Source organism: Rissa tridactyla, chromosome 3, assembly GCF_028500815.1.
Source record: "Rissa tridactyla isolate bRisTri1 chromosome 3, bRisTri1.patW.cur.20221130, whole genome shotgun sequence".
Classification (NCBI taxonomy): Eukaryota; Metazoa; Chordata; class Aves; order Charadriiformes; family Laridae; genus Rissa; species Rissa tridactyla.
Window position 1 is genome coordinate 55,921,994 of NC_071468.1, and position 22,445 is coordinate 55,944,438.

At 38.4% G+C, this 22,445-nt stretch overlaps 1 protein-coding gene across 2 annotated transcripts in view; it reads left to right on the forward strand.

The window, feature by feature from the left end:
* The window catches only part of TAB2 (TGF-beta activated kinase 1 (MAP3K7) binding protein 2), a 64,990-nt gene that overhangs the window by 37,016 nt on the left and 5,529 nt on the right, over nucleotides 1-22,445 (forward strand). The window contains exons 1-5 of one of the 2 annotated variants that reach the window (XM_054194398.1): nucleotides 7,161-7,350; nucleotides 10,590-10,879; nucleotides 12,777-14,289; nucleotides 21,484-21,644; nucleotides 22,311-22,404. In XM_054194398.1, the coding sequence (XP_054050373.1) occupies nucleotides 10,754-10,879; nucleotides 12,777-14,289; nucleotides 21,484-21,644; nucleotides 22,311-22,404 (1,894 nt within the window). In that variant the 5' untranslated portion in view covers nucleotides 7,161-7,350; nucleotides 10,590-10,753. Of the gene's footprint in view, nucleotides 1-7,160; nucleotides 7,351-10,589; nucleotides 10,880-12,776; nucleotides 14,290-21,483; nucleotides 21,645-22,310; nucleotides 22,405-22,445 lie in introns of those variants that run through there. The other variant, XM_054194399.1, reaches the window with a different exon arrangement.

Sequence of the window (22,445 nt, forward strand, 5' to 3'; positions counted from 1 at the left end):
GTATATTGTTATTCAGGCCAGGAGTTAGAAAGACATTATGAAATGTGTTAAATGAGAGTTTATTTCTGGAAATGAATATTGTAATGAATTTGGAGGAAGAGAAAATACCAACTCCTGCTTCAAGGTATGAATTGCTTCCAGATATGGTCACTTAAAATAGATTTTCCATAGGAACAGATTATTTCTTTGAAGAGTTTACCATCTTCCTCTGATCTTACTCATCATTAAGTATTTGATAGAAATCTTTTGATCTGATCCAAATTAATAGTGTGTTTGGGGTAGAACTCGTAGTCATGCTTATTCATAACTCTGATTTTTTTTTTATTTTTTATTTTCAGTTTTATGATCATGTGATCGAATCAGGTTTATATCCTCTCATATTCTTGTTTGGGTTTAGAACAGTGCAGAGTAGAGATTTGGCAAATAGTTAAGTACCACTGTTTAGTAGGTTGAGGATGAAACCAGAAACTAATTGTGATGATCTGAATTTTTTTTTATTTTTTTATTTTTATTTAGGAGATGGATGGTAGTGAGTGGAGGATGACTTGTCATTTTGATAAGACGATTATTCTGTTTTAAGTAGAGGTACTGTTGAAGGTCTGTTGAAATGGTTCAAAATAGCCATGGAAAAGCTGTGTAATGTATTAGAAAAATTAAATTCTGCTAGGAATATTTAACAGCCCTGTTTCCATCATATAGTTCTCAAACACTCTTTCTTTAAAAATATGCATTTGAAGCATTAGTGGTGTTAGCATAAGCTTTTATATTCTATTATATCACTTTTTAATCTCTTTTGCAGAGAGGATATCAGACTCTATGGTAGAATGTTCTTATTTCTATATTTTCTCCATTACAAAATTAATCTAAATTTTAAGAAAAAAGTGTGTGTTCAGACCACCTGATATTTGACTCCATGTAAGCATTCAGAAAAAGTCTATTACGGTTAGGTGGAGGGAAGACTTCCGTTATTTCTTGCGGCTTAATTTCTAAATGTATTTTGTATTGTAGCTTCTCAGAGAATCATACAATTTTGGGTTTATTTTTATTGGGTTTTTCTTTTTTCCTGCAAGTTTGTAAGTTTTATAGTTAAAACTGTGCAGTCCTCCCTGGAGCTAGGAACCTATTTCTTTAAGGACAGTTGGCCTTACGTGCAGTGGTATCTCTTGATTTTTTTTTTCTTTTTTTTTCTTTCCTCTATTTGCTAGGCAGTTTCTAGTAGTAGGAGTAGTGGGAGTTTCTAGTCTCACATTTGACTTGTGAGACCCCACCTGGAGTACTGCGTCCAGTTCTGGGGCCTCCAACATAAGAAGGACATGGACCTGTTGGAGCAAGTCCAGAGGAGGGCTACGAAGATGACCAGAGGGCTGGAGCACCTCTCCTGTGAAGACAGGCTGAGAGAGCTGGGGTGTTTAGCTTGGAGAAGAGAAGGCTTACAGTGGCCTTCCAGTATACCTGAAGAGGGCCTAAAGGAAAGATGGGGAGGGACTCTTTATTATCATGGAATGTAATGATAGGATGAGGGCTAATGGTTTTAAACTGAAAGAAGATAGATTTAGATTAAGTATTCGAAGAAATTCTTTACTGTGAGTGTGGTGAGGCACTGGAACAGGTTGCCCAGGGAAGTTGTGGATGCCCCATCCCTGGAAATGTTCAAGGCGAGGTTGGATGGGGCTTTGAGCAGCCTGGTCTAGTGGGAGGTGTCCCTGCCCATGGCAGGGGGGTTGGAACTAGATGGTCGTTAAGGTCCCTTCCAACTCTAACCATTCTGTGACTTGCAGATATAGGTGAGGAAGGAAAGGAAGGACTATTAGGTGTGGAAATCAGTATGTAAGAGGTTGGTGAAGCAGCTTGCAAGAGGAGGATATGGCACTTACAGTCTAATTTTAAATTTATTTTTTTTTCCTCCAAGCAATAAAGATACAAAAATATGCCCCTGACCTAATTCTAAGGGAGAGTGTTGATGCATAACAAGTATAAACCAGCAATAAACTTGTAATGCTTGTTGCTGACAGAGGAGTGAGTTCCTGCTTAGGAGGGGTGTTTTCTGGATAGAGATTCATACGCTAATAATGTGATTACCAGTCTTAAGTATAGACCAGGGACGTCGTTATATTCTTGAAAGAAAGCTGAAAGAAATGCTACCAATATCTGTATCAGCCATATTTTAAAATTCAAGCTATGGTGTAAGGAAATCCTTGATGGAAAGTGACCTAAGGCTGGCCTGCAGTTGAATAGCAACTTGGAGTGATACATCAGAACTGAGATCTGATTGAAAAGCAGGGTCCATAGAAGTTTCTTAATATTTGTTGATCTGGTGCTTGGATAAGTGTTTAGATAAGACAACAGGAAAAAAGTAGTTAAATATATAGGGGAAGATACTGCTCAAGAAAGCATGGAGCAGGGAGAGGCGAAGACAGGGTTTTTTTCAGCTATCCAGTGGATAGGTGAATAGTTTCGGAGAACTGGGCAACTACGTAGTCCTGCTGAATAGTGTAGAGGGATTTTTTTGTTTGTTTTGGGGTGGCTTGGTTTTGTTTTTTGTTTTTTTTTTTCTCCACTCGTCTTTATAATTACTTACCTGTTTTTGCTGTCTTTCTGCACCTCTTTGAGCCATCAAAAAAAATGCCAGAAATCGTTTGGCTGCTATCTCAACAGGCACTTTAGCAACCTCTACTGGTCTTGCATTGCAACTTCGTACCTCTAATTTTCTGTCATTACAGCAGTCTTTTTATGCACAACATCTATAATCTGCACCATTAATGCTGCAAGGAAATGTCCTCTTGTTTCTGCATTCACAGCACCCTTTTAATAAATATTTACAGCCAGGTTTCTAAAATAAGCTTTTAGACGGATTACTTTTATAGCGTTTTTAGCCATGTGAGTAAAACACTGATCAGATGTGAGCAGATTAAAACTACAGAAAAGCATGAGCAATTGACTTATTAGATGTAGCTGAAGTATAAAGGCAGATATAAAGGTTTCGTTCCTTTGATTTTGGGGAAGGTGAAGGGCGTGTTGTTTACTGTTGCAATGTTCCACATATTTCCAAAAGCTGTTCTCTTGAACACACAAAGGCTGTTGCCAGAGTAGTAGCTGACCATACGTGTGACATCAGTCAGTATGAGTGCATCGTAAGTTCAACTGAAATTGTTCAATATAGCAGTTATGCTAATATTTTCACAATTACCTTTGATATTTCTTATGGCATGGACTGTATGTGAAGTTGTGGAAAGAAAAGTGAACAAAGTAGTGAACAAGAAGTGCAGATAACATCTTAGACTGTCAGCTTCTTTAGGTATAGACTTCGTTAGGTATAATTATTTCATAAAATCAGTTTTGGCAGAATTTACTCTGAAGAAGGCTTGCATTGGAAGTGTTTTGTGAAAAGTCAGTGTGATATTAAGCTTATGGTTTGTATTGAATAATTGCCTCTGATCTGTTAAAACGTCTGCTGTGTCAGAAGAAAGATTTTTAAAATTATTTATTTCTTAACTAGCTATTGGTCCAGCATTATAACAGCCTAGTATTTGGCATCTGTATCATATTTAACATTGAGTCTTCTTTGAGTTTTCTAATAAACAAGATAAGCAGTTTATTTTGTGTCTCGTACTCATGGTTCTGAGTAGCCTTTGAGAGATGATGCATTGTTTACTTTCGTATCAATAGTTTTCACAGAATAAAGCTTCAACAGGAGCTCCATCATGTTACAGTTGCCAGGCCTTTTAAGTTATCTGGGGATCTTGCCAGCAGTCTTTAAAAGAACACAGCTAATTAATTCTTCCAGTTACTTAGTATTTCTGGCATAAGTGAGTACTAGGATCTTTGTTGTGAAGTCTCTCTTGAACAGTATGAAGTCACACTGAAGGGCTTTTTGAAATAGCTAAAAGCAGTATGCAAAAGGATTAGTACATGGACATTACTACGAAAATAACTTTATATTGTACTGCACTCTAGTATTTAAAAGTTTTCCTTTGTAAGAAAACTATTTTTAATGATTTTAGGAAGAGTTCTTCCTCTGAGTCACCACTGCTGGATTTTGTTTCTGCTGATAATTATTTTCTTGAATAGATTTTTCAGTTTACTTCTGTAATGTTATATTGCCCTTATTTTATGCCAGAGTCTCTGAATTAAGCCAAAATGTTGCTGTCAGCAGTTTCCCTTACCTCCTGTTGGTACCCTTTTCTTCTTCAGTCTATTCACTGGCAGTCTTGGCTGTTCACTCTTGAATTTGTGCCTCTTATTTTCCACTGGTATATATAACATTCTAACAAAATTCTGGGTGTCCTTCTACCAGATTCTGAGTTCCATGGCTGACAGCAGCGCTACGTTTCTGTTCCTTAGGCATGCATCTGTCAAAATAACTCTCAGTTCCTTTAAGCTTTCCTCTGGCAAGATAGATGCTGGGTCCTTTTTATAGTTCCTTTGCAACATCAAGAATTGGAAAAAAACTTTTCAATCTGTCTGTGCTAGAGGGGCCTCTTGAGGCCTCCTGGTCTGCCACTTCAGACTTCCTGAAATGTTAATTTGAGTTTATTCATATGTATAGCTTGAGTTGTTCAAAACAAAATATTTTGATCCTTTGTTTGTCCAATGTTGCAGTTTCTGAGGCCTCTTAGGTATGTCTAAACTTCAGTCTAAAGTATGACCACAGCTTGTTTAGGTGTATTCATGCTACTTTTAAATTACTGTCCTTGGGTACTGATAGCAGTTGCCACAGAGCACCTTATGTAGCAGTTCTATTCAGTATTTCTCTGCCCCTTTGAGATAGCACTCTTGGTATATGCAGAGTAAATTTGTGCAGAATTAGTGCAGGTGTGTATCTAATTAAACCATATTCATATTGTAACTGTTAGTGTTAAATGTATGCTCACTACTTCTAATTTACTTGTATAGGACTCTCACAAAATCCTGTCTTGCCTGCTGTTTTCACAGATCTTCCTACTGGTCATATCTTTGCAGCTAGTTTTTTGGGTTGTTTTTGTTTGTTGGTTTGGTTTCTTTTTTCAGTCATACAGGTCTGAAGGGAACCAGGCTTTCTGGCTTCTGAAGAGTTGTGCTGCTCTGGCTCCATTAATAAAGTGCACAGCGAGAAGGGAAGCTGAGTTTGCATAGACAGATAAACAGAATGTGCATTCTGGGAAGGAATACCATAACCTGAGTTTCCAGTTCTAGCTGGCTGGTACTTGTCATACATTAAGGTTTTTTGAAGTTGTGGTACTGTTTTCAATACTGGAGTATTGTGGTGTTATCTACACTAAAAACTGTGGGTAGGATTGTGATCTATGTTTTATCAAAACATCTCTGAATATTCTAACAAATTTCTGTTCTTGCTTGTATGTTTAATTAAGAAGGTATTGTGATTATATCAGAGAAGATGGGATTTATGGGACTAAAATAATGAGCAGATGTTTACTGGAATATTCTTAGGACTTTCAGTCCTCACTATTTTATTAGCTAATAAGTTGTTTTTTCCCATGTGTAGTGCGTATAGATGAAGTCTCCAGAGTAACACATATTTTGGGTTGTTTTGGATTTTTTTCTTTCTTCAGAGCTATTCTTAAATTATTGGCAGAAAGTTTGAACTGGTTAACATGTTGCTTTTCAGATCATGTTCTGCTGTTACTGGAGGTGTTCTGGTTCAGTCCAATTACTAGCTGACTGGTAATTGTATCAGTTCAGATCAGAGAAGACATAGGAGCTGAAAAAAAAATCTTATAATAGAGTGGTTCAGGACTAGTATACAATACAGTGGTTCAGTGGTCCTGGAATAGTGTTATGCCTATTTTGTCACCTCTGCTGAAAATGATGTTCTTAGTGCTTTCCCATCAGTTCTTTGCAGGTTTCTTCCATCTTTTCATCCCAAGAGAAGTTGTAGCATTGCACTGCATTACATCTGAATCACAAATGGTGTTAACGCAGTAGAAATTTGTGATTAATGCTCCCCAATTAACTTGCCACTATTCCCCTTTTAATGCATAGAAGTACAGAGCATGTAGGCTCACTTACAAAGTGAGTGTGCCAGCAGGATTGTTGGGAAAGAGTTCGGGCTGACAGGATCCAGGGAGCAGCATATGCTGCTGGTATGTGGTATGGAGCAGCATGTGGTCTGGTGGTACCAGAGGCAGTTCTCTGCTGCAGGTTGTCATGAGTCAGCACATGGGGCAGTAGTGCGTGTTGAGTATGAGGGAAGAAGAAAAGAAAAGCAGGTAAAGAAGTGGAGGAGAAAGTGTGTAAATTGATAAAGGTGTTTGAGTAAGATCTGCTGACTTAAGAGGTAAATGAATGTTGTAGTTGACTAGTTTGGGGTTTTTTTTATAAACCATATGGTCACGCTTATTTGTAATATTAGTTTATATGAAGAAGATACCATTCCGTTGCATAACACATAGGTGCATTTTCCAAACTTAATTGGTAGACATTCTTTTTGGTAAAAGCCTATGGATATCGTAGGGCCAGGACAGATAATTTGTATAAGTGCGTTGATTGGGTGATTGTGATATAATCTTATTCATAACTCCTCATAACTTCCTTCAAAGGAGAAACAGAATTAGTTTAAGAAATCTGAGTTGTTATAGGGTTATTTCTTTCTAGTCATAGTATCAGATTATTTCTTAAATTATGTTGGGTAAAAAACAAGTACGTAATTGCTAGTAAATCCTGAAACGTAGATACACTGAATTTCTAGCCACAATATCCTGATGGTAAACAGTAACAGTGATGATAAACATAACAGTGTAGGTACACTCTAAAGCTGAATGAACATGATCTTCCTATTTTTGGTGTAGACTTCTTCGTGTTTACTTGTGTTGTAAATAAGGAAAAATGCTGTTCTTAAAATCATGAATTCTAATACTTTGATAAATCAAGTATTTTTTATTCTTAGTACATTTTATAATGTCAATATAAAAACTAAGGAGGAAACTGATCAGGAGATGTGTCTATAAATGGGCAATTTTCAAGGTTATGAGTGTGTGAAGGACAATTAGTTAGCCAGAGATGTCACATGGGGAAAACATTGACATAACATACAGGCTTATATTTCATAAATGGAAAGGGGGATTGTGTTGTGTGTGTTCTGGTTTTGGGGTTGGTTTTCATTGTTTTTTGTTACATGAAAGGTTCCTGCTTTCCATGTCTTAAGTCTTTCCTTCCTCTTCCAGAAAATGCTGGGACAGAAGAGATGAGTACTCCCTTTACTAAGGCCTAAAACTGCCTGTTGAAAAACAATCCTGACCAGGCAATATACGAATGGCCCAAGGAAGCCAGCAAATTGATATTCAGGTTTTACATGACCTGCGACAGAAGTTTCCTGAGGTACCTGAAGGTGTTGTATCCAGATGCATGTTACAGGTCAGTGTTCTGTTAATGACTGTACGAGTAAACAGTGTTGCTTATTTTAAGTGTTATGTATGGGTGTCATCTTTTCAAGGCAGATTTTTTTTCTTTCTGTTTTCCTTTTTGAGTGAGATAAATGTACACAGCCAATTTCTTCATGTTGCACAGCAAGCTAACTGTTCAATTGGCCTCTCTTTTTCTATGTCTAATCAGGAGTGGCCCGAGGCAAACCGGACTGTAAATCAGTGTGTGCATGGAGACTACAGTCTCGGCAATCAGTATGCTGATGCCTTTTGGTCATCTCAAGAGCCAAAACTAACTGTGGCAAAAAGAGGGATGCAAAGCCAACTTGAGCCCAGCAGGGACATTTTAAGGCAGTGCTACAAAAATGCAGTGCTTTTTTTTTTTTTTTTTTTTTTTTTTAATTGCTTTGAGGGGCAGAGCAGGTCCAGAAGCAACTTTGCTACCTGGTCTCCATCAGGCTTCAAGATAATTAGTGGGTCCTTGCCTGCACACAGGTTGGCCCCACTGCTTTCCACTCACAGCTCTGTTGGCCTGCAGAGCCACTGCTGGTGGCCTTGCATACCTTCTGCAGCAGGGAGCCTACAAGTGTAATGTGGGCACAACCAGGTTGTCAGAGTCAGCCTGAATCAGGCAGGATGAGGTGGTTGTAGCCTAGCATCCACCATGTTAGACCTGAAGTGGGTGTGATGCACTGGTGCGCTTCTGCCCAGGGCTTTGGCTGCCGGATGGGCTTCGTTTGTTTTGTTGTAGCTTTGGAGTCCATGATGCTAATCTGTTGGGCTTGTGAGTAACAAAGCATTTTTGTTTGGTACTGCAGTTAGTGCTAAGGCTGTGGACTGCCATATCATCAACTTCTACCTCCAGCAATCTGTTTTTTGTACTGCCAATATCAGAATACTTATATACCCATATTTTTTTATCAACTTCTGCTCTATAACATTGCATTAGTTACTTCAGCAGATAAATTAATATGCCCATCCAAAGCCTGACATAGGGACACTTGAACGCCTAGAGTTAGCAAATCCTGATAGACTACTTAACTGTGTTGCTTAAACATGTTTGCTTTGCATTTCCCAGCGATCCCAAAGCATCCATACTGATTGGATTTTTTTCATTATCTAAGATATTCAACCTTTGAGTACTCTGGATAATAAGAGTATTGTCTGACTATTCATGCTGATCATCAGTATACACAACTTGATTGGAAAAAAGATGGGTCATGAGTTCCCAGAAGCTAGCTGTCTCTGGACTGTGGCTAGGACATCTGTGGTTATGAGCCAACATTCTTTTATATCATAATTGTTTGTCTTGCTTTTTATATGTATTTTTATTTATAAAATACATATATATGTATATGAAGTCACACACACTTGCATCCTAACACAGTGTTTGTACTGTTGGGAGTAGAAGTTGTCACTGTACCAATTTAATGTTCGTATTTTCAAAACTTTATCGTGACTCTCCTTTCATACTAGAGTGAGAAGCTGTGAAAAGTGCAGTTCTTCGAGAGAATTGGTTTTTATTTGCGAGAAGGCAAAATTTTGCTCAGGGCTCATGAGGTTTCAGGCTTTCCCCAACCCTTTCTCTCCAATTATTTAGTTGAAGAAGAAACTGAACCAGACCATAAATACAAATTGTATTTGTTCTCAGGATTGTACACCACCATTTTTATGTTATTTTTCTGTAGGACTAATCTAATTCTTATACTACAAGTACAGTTTTGTTCTTCAAACATGAGAACTGCTTGTTGAGTGGGGTCAATGGACTTGACAGAGTGAATGCATCAGTAATCACCTTTTTAATGTAATTCTTGATAAATTTAAAAGCTAGTGCTTTGCTCTTGAGAGGCTTAACAGTCTTCATAACATTGAAAACAGTGAATTATTACTTTTATTAAAAGGAGCCTTACAACTGTGAATAAAAGATACTGTACATCCCATACTTTGACAGAGATATAGGAGAACGGTTTAAATTTTGATGGAGTGTTTTAGGTCAGCTTTTATACGAGGATTTTTCAAAAATTCTGTAGGGTAATTAATGTTCCATATGTGCAATATCATTACACTAGAAAACTACCTTTTTTGTTATTAACTGAGAGCTGCTAAGACTCACCAACAAAATCCTGTCGTGTTGGTGGCTCTTGGAAACTTCCATGAGTTCTGGTTTCCCTCAATTGGTTAGTTTCTAGCTGTGCTGTTCCTCTGAGATAGTGGGGGGTTTTGTGGGTTTGTTGTGGGGGTTTTTGGCTGGTTGGGGGTTTTTTTGTTAAAAAAGAAGCCTAACATGACCTCTTTAAACCAAGAAATTTTGTACTTGGACTGGTGGTAAATATTGGAAAGCAGAGTTTGAGGGTACTTTTGCATGTCTTTGCAGTACTGCTGGAACAATGTCTGAATCCTGAGTTCTGCCTTCTTATAGTTGAGCATAGTGGAAGAAGTTTTCAATAAATACAGTTAACTATGGTTTAGGTCAGAGATAAGTACTTACGGTCATTACTGGGTATAAGAAATAATGCTTTTGCCTTGTACCCGCCACACCTGATGTTCAAGCATCATGTGTCAGGGTGAAGTTTTTTTAAACTAGGAAGTGTAAGATGTCCTAGGAGAGACCCTGAAAGATTTTAAGCAGTTACACAGTTCATAGTGATATTTACAAGAGGCTTTTATAACAAGAAAAGTTCCTTCAGATCACTGTGAATTGTGCAGGAAAACTATACAGATACTTTGGTCCTCTTTGGATTTTTTTAGACAAACACTTTCAGCTTGTTTTTAAAGGAAGGCTTATAGCATTACGTGCTTATAATGAAAAAGTGAAGGATAAACAGATTATGCAAATGTCTTCAGGTGAATAGCCTACTGTTGAAATATCTGAACAATATCTAGTATACTAAAAACAGAGGATCACAAAAATCTAATAGGATGAAATATAAACCTGTGTAATCTAGGGAGTAAAAAGTTTCATTGCTTTCTTGGGCTGACAGCACTGAATGTTCCTGAAAAGTTTTGCATCCCTCCATTCTTCCCAACAAGCCTCCTGCATTCAGCTCTCCCCTTCTTCTTATTTAAAGGAGTCATTGCAGCATTCTCAGTCTGTGGACATTGTCCCCTTTTGTTCTTTTTTGGTATCTGGAGCATTCTGTAACTACTTGCTCCTCAAGTCTACGTCCTCTCCTTGCTTCCTCGTTTCCCTCCAACATTCTTATTCTTTCTTTTTTTTTCTTTCTCTTTCAGGGTGCCAACATTTTAAACTCATTTGGGACATGGGCAGAGCTAAGATGAGGGGTATTGTTTTGCTGGAATATGCTCAGTTCTGCCATCAACCGGTTCTCTGATCTATAAAGAGCTAGAAGCGGTTGAAACTCTGCCTCTGCCAGCCAGAAGATGCCAGGGGTTCCATGTGCCCCCGTGTTCCCTTTGAGTTCTCCAATTTGCTCATTGACGTCACTGAAATTTTGGAATTGATTGGATGCAGTCTTAAAAAAGAAAAAAAAATTGTCCAAAGAAATGCATTCAAGCTGAATGTAAGGGCCTTGCAAGCTTGGCCTGTTCCTTTTTGGTTTGTTTTTTTGGTGGGTTTTTTTTTTTTTGGCCTTTCTGTTAATAATTTTAATTCACTTAAGTTCATGCAAAATCTGCCTTTAAGATCTTTGTAGCTTGTTTTTCTGTGGCATCCTATCTTTTTCCTTTTCTGGCTCCCTTTTCTACTTTGCCACAAATGCAAGGCTATTGTTCTTATCTTTTCTTACCCACTGTTCTGTCCGTGTGTGATTCCTTTCTTCACTACTAACTTCATTTGATTACTTTGTCCTCTGGTGCTTATTCCAAACTAGAGCTGATAGGCATACCATCAATTTGACCCATTTTCATCTCTCTCAAGACTTTTCTGCAACAATCCTTGTGTACAGCTGGCTAGTTAGGTAGTCTTTAGGGAATCCTGTTGTTTAAAAGATTTTGCAGGTGGGGTTTTTTGTGGTGTGGGTTTGGTTTGGTTTTTTTTTAAGAATTCAGGACTGCATCTGGCCTGTATGAACACATAGTTTTGATTTTGTGGGTGGAGTTTAGCCTTGTTGTCCCTTTCCCACGTCTGTTATGTCTGTCCTTTTTTCTTTTTTTTAAATCTCAGACAGTCTTGCTATGTCTGCACATCCCTGTCCATGACCTCTCATCCTGGTTGAAGGATAAGAACTGAAAACTACCATCTGCTAATTTAACAAAAATAACTTCATACAAAGCATGTAGCATGGATCAGTTTATCTTGCTTGTGTTATTCTTTAACTGATAATGTTACTACTTGGCATATGCAATTTTTTTCCTTGATCATCTGCATTCTTTCTAGTAACTAGTTCTGTGTGCTGGATGAATTTGAGACATATTTAGTTTTAGTAGCATCTGGGCCTCAACAGGTGCTCTTCTGGCTGAAAATATTAACCTTTATTTCCTTGGGGGGCCGGGGGTGTGTGCGCAGAGTTCTGTAAGAAAAGTGAGATGGACGGAGCACATTATTGAGAAATTATGCCACCGATGCATGCTCACTCTTTTCTAAAAACCCTTATGTAGGAAACTAAATTGGGAAGATCTGAGTGCAATATTACTAAATGTGGAAAAAGAGAAGAGGGATTAGCAGTTTGCTTATGAAATGTTCTTAAAAAGCAAATCATCTAGGCTGTGGCTTTTGTTCTAAGTCATCCTATTACAGGTTTTATAAAGTAAATTTGTACAAGTGTAAGTATTTAAAAGCTTTGTAAGCAGTGGTTTAAAATGAAAATACAGATGTCCGCTGGGTTTTCCATTAATGGCTTCATCTTGCAAAAGAGTAATCCTGCTGTATTTGTATAAACTGAATTTTTACATTTTTCTGAAGTATTGTACAACTCCTTGGGTCAGCATGTTTCTTCTCTGTATAAGAATCACTTTCCATTTTCAGCAGGAGGTAATGCCTAACTGGTATTGAAGTGTTTGGGAAAACATTTAAAATAAACATGTATCTTGATTTTTGTTTTTAAGTTATTAACTAGTGATGTGCCGGTGCTGTGAATCCATTCCCTCTATCATTTGCCCCCTCAAGCCAGAGACTTGGTCATTGCTGAAGATTGTTCCGAATTTGAGAAGGAATAGCAAAAGTATTCATCCAAGGTGTATCATACTGTATGGTGTTAACTTGTCAAGGTTCAAGACCTGTCTGTCACTGCTTCAGCAGCAATGCAGACCTCTGCCCTTGATGCCAGTGACTGAGCTCTCAAAAGAATAAGCTTCACATGCAAGCCCCTTGTGCCTATGTAGCAGCTATGCTAGCCAACCACCTAAAGCTTTCTGTTTGATGCTACATTGTTAGTTTTTCAGTGATGGTAAGATGAATACATATATCTAACTGTGATGGTATTTTATCAGTAATGTCAAACTTTCATCTGTCTTTTATAGAATAACAATAACTTGGATGCCTGTTGTGCAGTTCTCTCTCAGGAGAGCACAAAGTATCTCTACGGTGAAGGAGACCTAGGTTTTTCGGATGATTCTGGGATTCCTGGACTACGAAATCACATGACATCTCTTAATTTGGATTTGCAGTCACAGAACGTGTATCACCATGGAAGAGAAGGAGGTAGAATGAATGGAAGTAGGACTCTAGCTCACAGCGTTAGTGATGGACACCTTCAAACCAGTCAGTCCAACAATGAACTGTTTCAGCAGGAACCACAGACAGCACCTGCACAGGTTCCACAAGGATTTAATGTCTTCGGGATGGCTAATACAGTTAGTACTTCTAATCCAGGGCAGCATCTTGGATTTCACCTAGGCAGCAAAGGAGTATCTAACTTGTCTCAACAAACGCCCAGATTCAACCCCATTATGGTAACTTTAGCCCCAAATATTCAGCCTGGTCGTAATACCCCTACGTCTTTGCACATACATGGTGTACCTCCTCCTGTACTTAACAGTCCACAGGGAAATTCTATCTATATTAGGCCTTACATCACAGCTCCTGGTGGTACCACTCGACAGACACAGCAGCAGCCAGGCTGGGCATCTCAGTTTAATCCCACGCACCCTCAGCAAGTCTACCAGCCTTCGCAGCCAGGTCCCTGGACTACTCTTCCTACATCCAGTACTACGCCACATACCTCATCGCAACACTCAACACAGCCAAATCAGCAAGGCCACCAGACTTCTCACGTCTATATGCCTATCAGTTCTCCTACTACTCCACAAGCACCTATGATTCATTCATCTGGTAGCTCACAATCCTCTGCTCATAGCCAATACAACATTCAGAATATATCCACAGGACCTCGCAAAAACCAAATTGAAATCAAACTTGAACCACCACAAAGAAACAGTTCTTCTAAGTTGCGTTCAACTGGCCCTCGCACCTCCACTACTCCCTCTTCCCTCAACAGCCAGACATTAAGTAGAAGTCAACCCACTGTTTACATATCAGCCAGTCCTCCAAATACTGATGAAGTCATCACACGCGGTCAGCCCAAGGTCTACATTTCAGCAAATGCCACAACAGGAGATGATCAAGTTGTGCGGAACCAGCCCACGCTTTTCATATCGACAAATCCTGGAGTATCTGCCACTTCTAGGAATATGTCTGGTCAAGTAAGCATGGGTCCTGCATTTATTCATCACCATCCACCCAAGAGTCGAGCAGTGGGCAACAGCACCACTGCAACCTCTCCTCGAGTGGTGGTTACGCAGCCTAACACAAAATATACTTTTAAAATTACAGTTTCTCCAAATAAGCCCCCTGCAGTTTCCCCAGGGGTAGTGTCCCCAACTTTTGAACCTACAAACCTTCTAAACCTTCCTGATCACTATGTTGAACCAGAGGGTATCCAGCATCTTACTGACCCTGTTTTAGCACATGTGGATAGGATCAGTGATGCACGGAAATTGAGTATGGGATCTGATGATGCTGCCTACACGCAAGGTAATATTCTTAATATAAATAGTAGAGATTTCAACCAGGTTGTCAATTCAGTATGTAGATTATGGAACAGGGAACAGTTGATAACCATTGTGATGTTATACCGTATCTTCAACTTTAGCATTCATGAGCATTTCCTAAATAAATAAAAAAGTTTTGTAAGCAAATCATAGATTTCTTTTTATGGTGAAGACATGTAACTGAATACTTGGAGATAATTCTTCTGTTTGTCTTAAGTAGATATGTTATCTGTTTAATGAAGTGGAGTCATAGCGTCTTCATTTTTATGTAGTTCTGAAAGAAACATCTAAACTTGTTCAATTTGTCCTAACGATTTAAAGTTACAAGTCTACTGGCAGATTTTTGAATCATTTGAGATACTGTTTCCACTGAATAATGTTCCTACTTTTTTCTTTTTGCGAGTGTTATTTAAGAAGCAAGAAAAGCAGATTTTGAAAGCAAATAGTGGGACAGAGTGTTGGCCTCCTTGTTCCCTAATGCGTGCCTGACAATAAAATCTATGTTATAAAACGTGAGAAGAAGCACCATGCCAAAGAAAGCGATTTTAAAGGATCAGTGGTAATGGGAGGGTAAACCTTAAAATATGTGATGCAGCAACCCAGCCTGTTGGTCTTTTCCTTCTGTTGTCATATTCTTGCATGCTTTTATTACCAAATTGATGGTTTATTAGCCCTCCTGCAGACTTCTTGTGTAAAGGTGTTGAATGAGTCTTAGGATATTTAAGCAATATTCAGGATAGCTTGTCAAAATAATTTTTCTTTGACATCATTGGTCCTCTTTGGACTTAGCAAACAATTTAACATTAAAAAAAATGGCTTGTTCCACAACCACTCTAAGCATTCTTCAGATTAACTTGGCTATTTTGTTTTGTGTAAGTAAGTACAGTGATCGGGACACATGAAGACTGGTTTGCATCTGGAGTACTATAGTAATGAAGTAAATCAAAAACTGATTATAGCTTGTGCACTACTTCTGGATGTAATTACATCTTTAGTGAGAGAATAATCCATCCTCACTGAAGTGTCTGAAGGTTAGGCCTCAAAACCAAAAAAACTAATCATCCTCGATTGTCTCTTATAATCAATGAAGAGTTAAAGAACTTCAGAAAATGATTTATCTGTAAATAAGCAAAACAAATTGCCCTTCAGAAGTGGTATTCCCTTTTCTTACCCTGAAGGGAGGTTTGGCTGGCTGTTTTAGACCTAGAAGACTTGAGATACCCAGAATTAAGCAATCGAAATCTTGTCCTTAGGCTCCAGATACTCTTCTAGATCATGAACTTGCTTTCCAAGCATTCTGAATTCTAGGTACTTGTTGGGGAAGGGTGTCCCTTTTTCCTGTTCTGCCTTTCTGATGGGACTCACTTCTACCAGGTGTAGCTCTTCATTTCTTGTACCCTTGGTAGCGATGGCTACTGTTACCTGACTTCCTGCACAATCTCTACAGGCTGTGGGTATCAGCATCCAGTTTATCAAGATGATGCAAGCTTGCGATGCCCACTTCTGCTAAGCAGCCTAGAGGTCAAGTGTTGACTGGCTCATACCTGCTGTGGAGCCCAGTTGGTCCTGAAGCCAAGACATGGATGCAGTTTTTAGATGAATTGTAGATGCATGACGAGGGCTGGTGCAGCTGTAGGGACCTTAGGGAAACATCTTTCTCCTGTGTCCTTCACTGCTTCATATAAAGTGCACTCATGCTTCTGAACTTCATTACATTCAGCAGTGTTTGGGATTTCTGGCATTGTTGGTCCGTTCCTGCTGCAACAAGTGCAATATTTTTAAAAATTTTGTTACTATTTAATCTTTGGAAAATTCAGATGTGTGTGATATATGATTTTGATATCTGGAAGTTCTAATTATGGCTTTTAAAGTTAAATCTTTTACTTAGAGGTGGGGTTTTTTTCTGTTACATTTTAAAAGGGATTTCAGTTACTTGATGCTTTCTGTTGTGAGGCCATATTCTAAGCTGCTTATAATTTAGCCAGACTGTGCCAAAAAACTTTCCATACTAGGTGCTTGTCTCATTTTAATTTTAGCCAGAAGTTTCTCTGGCCATGATTGGAGAAAAATGTATTTTCATCAGCTTTTCCATTTCTGCCCAGAACGCTCCCTGTCTTGGCAGGGAGAACTGAAACTGCCTTGGGATAGAAGGAATGTAGAAGGTGGAGTTGCTTTGGTGTCAAAGGAGATTTCCTTTACTTTGTTGCAGTGAAATTCATTCATATGCATAGTCCAGTCCTGGAGAATAGAAGGTGTGTTACACCTATCTGCCTGCCACCTCAGAAGCTTTACTTCAGTTATGGTGTGCGTAGGGATTCCAGTCTCTTTCCATGATTAAAATTCTGTTTTTCTTCCCAAGGAGGTCACAGTGCATAGTAGAAGGCTGCCACAGATCAGTCTTGTTTGCTGCCAGAGCTGGAGGTTGTATGATGTGAAAAGGAGTAGGGTACTGCTCAGATAAAACCAGTGCAGTTACCCCACAATGCTAGGTTATATCTCCACTGCTGACTTCTTGATACTAAGAAACTCGCTGTCGCCAAACTTTTCAGAAGTGGTTGCTAACTGATGTTTCTCATTTTCTCGGATTCCAATATGAGATACTGTGGGACTTGCTTGTGGAAATGTTCAGAGCGCTCATCCGCTACTGAAGTCGATGATGCTGTGAGAACAGTAATGCTAGGTGCATGCCCAAAAGGCCAGCCAAAGGAGGATGCATTTTTATGCTAATCTATTTAGTATCAGTTCCATGTGTGTACAGGAGTATCAATTCCCATTACTTAGAGATTTCAATTTATAATGTAATTAGTTTTATTAATAAGAAGTAATTATCGGAGAGTTCAGTCTATAATTAACTTCATACTAAAGTGTCTTATGGATGAAAACCAGTGAAATCCTGTTAGAAACTGAAAATTCTGTACTTGGAAATGTTCTTGTGATGTACACTCACTATGCAGTCTTATGTTGAATAGCGAGCCTAAACATTTATAGTTGCTCATTCTGTGTATTCTGTGCTATCCATCTGTATAATGGGCAGGCATCCTATTAAGAAGATACATAATTGTGTAATAAATCTTTAGGTTGGTGTCTTCATACTAGGGAGCTTAAGTCCCGTAGTTCAGTACTACTTGGCTTTTGACTGACTGACTTTTTCATATTTTCTTTACCTTGGGGAGGGGATGGTACACAGAGTTAATCATTGATACCAGCTGTAGGTGTGTATGTGGATGTATGTTTACGTGGCAATCCTTGTTACTGTGTCTTTAATGTAAATACGTTAATTGATAAACTAGTGTAGTAACTTGACATTTTGCACAGTTCCTGCTTTGATTTCTTGGAGCTTTTTAAAATTTTCAAAAAGAAAAAAATTGCAGGAAAATTTCTTAAAATCCTAACCAGTCCTTGGTGGGGTGGGGGGGGAGACTTGAATGAATTACAGCTGTGCCCCATGTTCCAAGGGGCCTTAAGACCATTACATCATGTGATTTAAGAAAATAGTATAACCTTATCTCTGCCTGTCAGGCCCCACTCTTGAGTGGTGGTCTCTTTAAAAAATTAAATGCCAAGACTATTGGAAAGAGAGAACAAAACAAAAAAAAAAAAAAAATCAATGTGACATGTTGAAATTGTATATTAAATGACTGAATTTTGTGCGGCTTCAGATACACGTTTTGAAAATGTGCACAAATGTGTCCTGAGAATTTCATGAATCTACTGCCACAGAGTAATTGTATTGCCAGAATTCCCCTGTCCTCCATATTTATTAAACTAAGAAATATCAGAAATTCATAGGTCTGTAGAATAGGGTGAAATCATTGTGTTCCTAGGTTAGCTTTATTCTTAGAAACGTTTACAATAACAAAAGGCACTCTAAAGCAGTAATTGTTTAAAACTCAGATTCACAGAGACTTTGAGAAAACAATTATGTATACACGTTCAGACGTAAAAGTATGTTCAGTACCTGTTTGAGTAGGTCCCTAAGGAAAGGAAAAGTGAACTTTTGTCCTCCAGAGTTTCATGTTCCCTGTAACTATAATGATTTACAGCCTTTTTGTGGAAAATGTGCACTTGGAATGTCAAAGGAAATAGTGGCATCTGCCAGAGCATTGAAGTGTACTGTTCTTGCCAGTCTGCTGAATGTGAACATGCAGAAGTTGAAAAAATTGTATGTGCGTGGTACCCTGTTTGCACATAGTTGAAAAGTTGAACATGAAATCTATTCTGGTTGTGGTACAAAAATGAAGAGTCAAGGTGACAATTTTTGTGCTTGTTTTTCTAGGATGATTATAGTAAATAGCTTCTATTTAAGGATGTCTGAAAGAACAAGTGCAAGCCTGAGACTTTCTGGCTTGTACTCCAAGTTAGTTCAGTCTATGTAGCATAAGCTTGGGTGTGCCTATGCTGCCTGCATAGGTGGAATCCCCTTCCTACAAGAAGCACAGGATTGTCAAAAAGGCCGTTAGGTGTCTCCTTACGGACAGTGTAAACTAGATCTAGTAGCTGAATTGCATTAGATTCGGAGATGCACTGCATTTTTTTCTTAACGTTTTCATTTGATCTGATCAACACTAGAGGGAGCTGAATACTTAAATTGCTCTTTTCATTATTAAACACTGCAGTGGGATTTGGGGAGATCTTGTCTTCCCCACCACATTTTTTCCTACAGCTGCCAAATTGGTATTTAGAAAAATTACCAAATTCTGTGTGAAAGCCACCACTTAAACCAATGTCTTGCTAGTCCCTTATCCAAGTTATTTCTAATAGAAGTTTCGCATAGCAATATCAAATGACTCTTCTTCTTTAATTATGATGGTAATTCTGTAATGAGTGTGTTTGAAATCTGTTGGGATTTGAAATTAGAAAACAGTGAAGTAGTCCCAAAGCTGCTAGGAGAAAATTGAATCATGTCTGAAAGTGATGTGAAAATGAAGAACATGTAATAGTGCTGTGGGCATCCATCAGTGCCTTCCTCTCCCTGTGCAGTTCCATAATGATGGCTTAATTTTTAAACCACGGACATGGGAGAACATTGAAATGAGAAGCTGTCGGATTTTTTCCCTTTATAAGAGTAGCTTAAAAAAGCCGAGGGTGGGGGGTGAAGTCCTCCAGAGATGCAGTTGTGCTCATAGTCTTTACTCTTGAGGCCATACCATGCATCCTGGAGATTCTCCTGTAGCACTCTTCGTTGTTTACCATGTCCAGCGTACTGGCTGCTCACCAGCAGCCTGCATCCGTGGTTTGACAAGTATGCAGAGTTCTGAGCTTGATCAGTAGAGCACAGCATGTAACTGCAGGTCAAGTACCAATAACCTGGGCTTTGAGGAGTTGCCTCAGCAGTAATACCAAGGCAATGAAAATAGAAGAGGAAAAAGGGCTTGTACGCTCCCTGCAAGAGTAAAGGCAAAGGAGTCATTTATTTCCATTCTTTATAGTTGCAGCTACATTTATAACTCCTGGAGTTCCTAAATGGGAAAAAGTTCCTTCAGCTGTTTCTAAAAGGCTTTTCAAGCCTTTGGAAAGGCTTGAAATAAGATGGGAGGCTGTCTTTTGAGACTACTTACCTGATGATTCCAAGTCTTCAACAAAAATCTTTACCTTGGGATTGCAGTTATTATGTTTTATATTACATATGAGCACAGCAACTTCAACTTTAGTGTGGTTAGTGTAGTGACTAGTTACTAGTGTAAGTAGGCACAAAATAAAGGTGCCTATTTATGTAAACATCTCTAACTTGAAGAAAATCAAGCAGAAGCCCAAGCAGCTTTTTCGTTTCAGTATCTTTTGAACACATGTGACTCAAAAGCCTAGGCTGAATCTCAGTAAGGCCTTGCAGTTCTGTAACACTGTACAAAAATAGTTTGGCATGGTTCCTCCTTTTGAAGAACCTCTGGAAGACAAAATAGAATGTGTGAATGAATGACAGGGCAGGAACTGCAGCAGAGGGCAGTTCTGCTTGATGAAGATGTGTAAAGTTGCATTATTTTTTTTTTTTTTTTTTTTTCCCCTCTGCTACTGCTCAGGAAACATAACCAACCAAATCTGAGTGCCTCTAATTTTTTGGTACCTGAAGAAATTGTGGTGAATTAAACATCATGTTCCAGCTGGAGTTTTGTTTAAACGCTTTGTGAGGCAAATTCAATCTTTTTAAAAAACCTTGTTATTGCTACTCTTTTTATAATTTCCACAGTGCTATAAAGGCATCCATAGTCTGTGAAAGTGATCCCAGTTCATATGAATTAGTAATTTAATGGATGAATGAATGGCTGTGCAGAAGTTGAAAAGATTGTTGGGTTTATTTAATGAAATACACTTTCATTTTTATATAAGGTGATTATTGCTTTGACCAGTGTTACCTGCTCATCTGGTGATATTTAATAGTATACCTACCTTTAATGAAATAAACTCCTTAAATTGTATGAATTTGATTGCGTGTTCTACTACTTATGTTCTTTATAGCTTTAAAAAACTGTATTTTAAATGCTAACTTCATTGTTTCTAAATTAGGTCTCCTCGTGCCATTTTCTTTACAAATAGTAAGCGGTGTTAGAAGTTAGAAGCTGAGCTAATGGTTCTACACCATAACTTAGGGATAAAATGGCATACAACGCAGCCTCTGTGATAAATATAACTGATGTTTGTCAGTGGTATTGCTTGTAGTACTTTAGTTTCTTCTGGGGTCTCCTGCTATGACAAGAACACTGGATTATGTTGCAATCCAAATAGCAATAAAAATCAAAATCTAGATGCTTATCTAGCATATATAATGCTCTGTATTGCAGCCATCTCTCCGAAATCCTCTTCGTATTACCTGTTTTAGAATGGTTGAGCTGGATGTGCTGCAAGGCAACGTTTGTTGTTGGTTTCTGGTAGTCATTCTTGTGGATTAGTTGGGTTCTTGAAAAATGTTTTTACAGATGACAGCTAAATTTCGCATGGTCATCATATGTTGTATGACTTTCTCATTGTATTTGCTTGTTGTCTGTGATTGATTTGTGCTGTTTTTAGAAATATGACAGTTTCTGTCCTATGGCAGAGATTTTCTTGTGAGGAGAATGGAAAAGCAATTTGTAGCAATGTTTTTTGTCTGTATTTTCCCAAAAGAATACTAACTTTCATCTTTATCTGATGTTGCCATGTGAAGGATAATAAAGAAGATAAAATGGGACTTTATGTATTGCAGCTTTACTGGTACACCAGAAGGCCAGGATGGAGCGACTTCAACGAGAACTTGAGATTCAAAAGAAAAAGTTGGATAAACTAAAATCAGAGGTCAATGAAATGGAGAATAATCTAACACGAAGGCGCCTGAAAAGATCGAATTCTGTTTCCCAAATTCCATCAGTAAGTTGAAATATCTGTAGGCTATGAACCTAAACCACAAGTGTGGTCTGCCACAATAAATTAAAGGAACTGTTGCTCATATATTGACAATATACGAGTGACAGGCAATACAGCCAGAGTTAAACTGGTAAACAGTGTAGTTTAGAGTAAAGACTAAATATGCATTGTTTAACCACAACCTTTCATTTCACTAATTGCTTTGTGAAGTGTTGCTTTTAAAGGCAGTCACAAAAGGTTTGACCTGGTAATCCTTCCAGATGTTCTTAAAGGTATGGTCATCTAACGTTTCAGACTACAACTTCATACTCATATTGCTTTCCACACAAAGTATTTTTTGGTCTTTGTGCGTATACCAGTCTCAAAGAAACTGATTGACGCACCAGTTTTCAGTGCCAGGGTATCAGCCATTGATCTGGTGGACCATTGGTTGTGTTCTGACCACAGTCTGGAGTTGTTCGGTCATCTCTGAAGTCTGATGAGAGAGAAGAATTCAGTGGGTCTGAAAGCTCTTTGTAAGATTATGCTTGGATTAAAAGAAAGGCCATTATAAGGGAAGATTCTTTTATCTTCACTTCTGAAATAACTAAATGCTGTCTACCTATGCGTGAATGGTAACTGGTAATAAAATGGGAAAACTTAGTCTAACGGGCAGGTTTATTTTTTCAGCTGGAAGAAATGCAACAGTTAAGAAGTTGTAACAGACAGCTGCAGATAGACATAGACTGCCTAACCAAAGAGATTGATCTTTTTCAAGCAAGAGGTACAGTATGTCTTAGTACAACAGCAACTGTAAATGTTGAT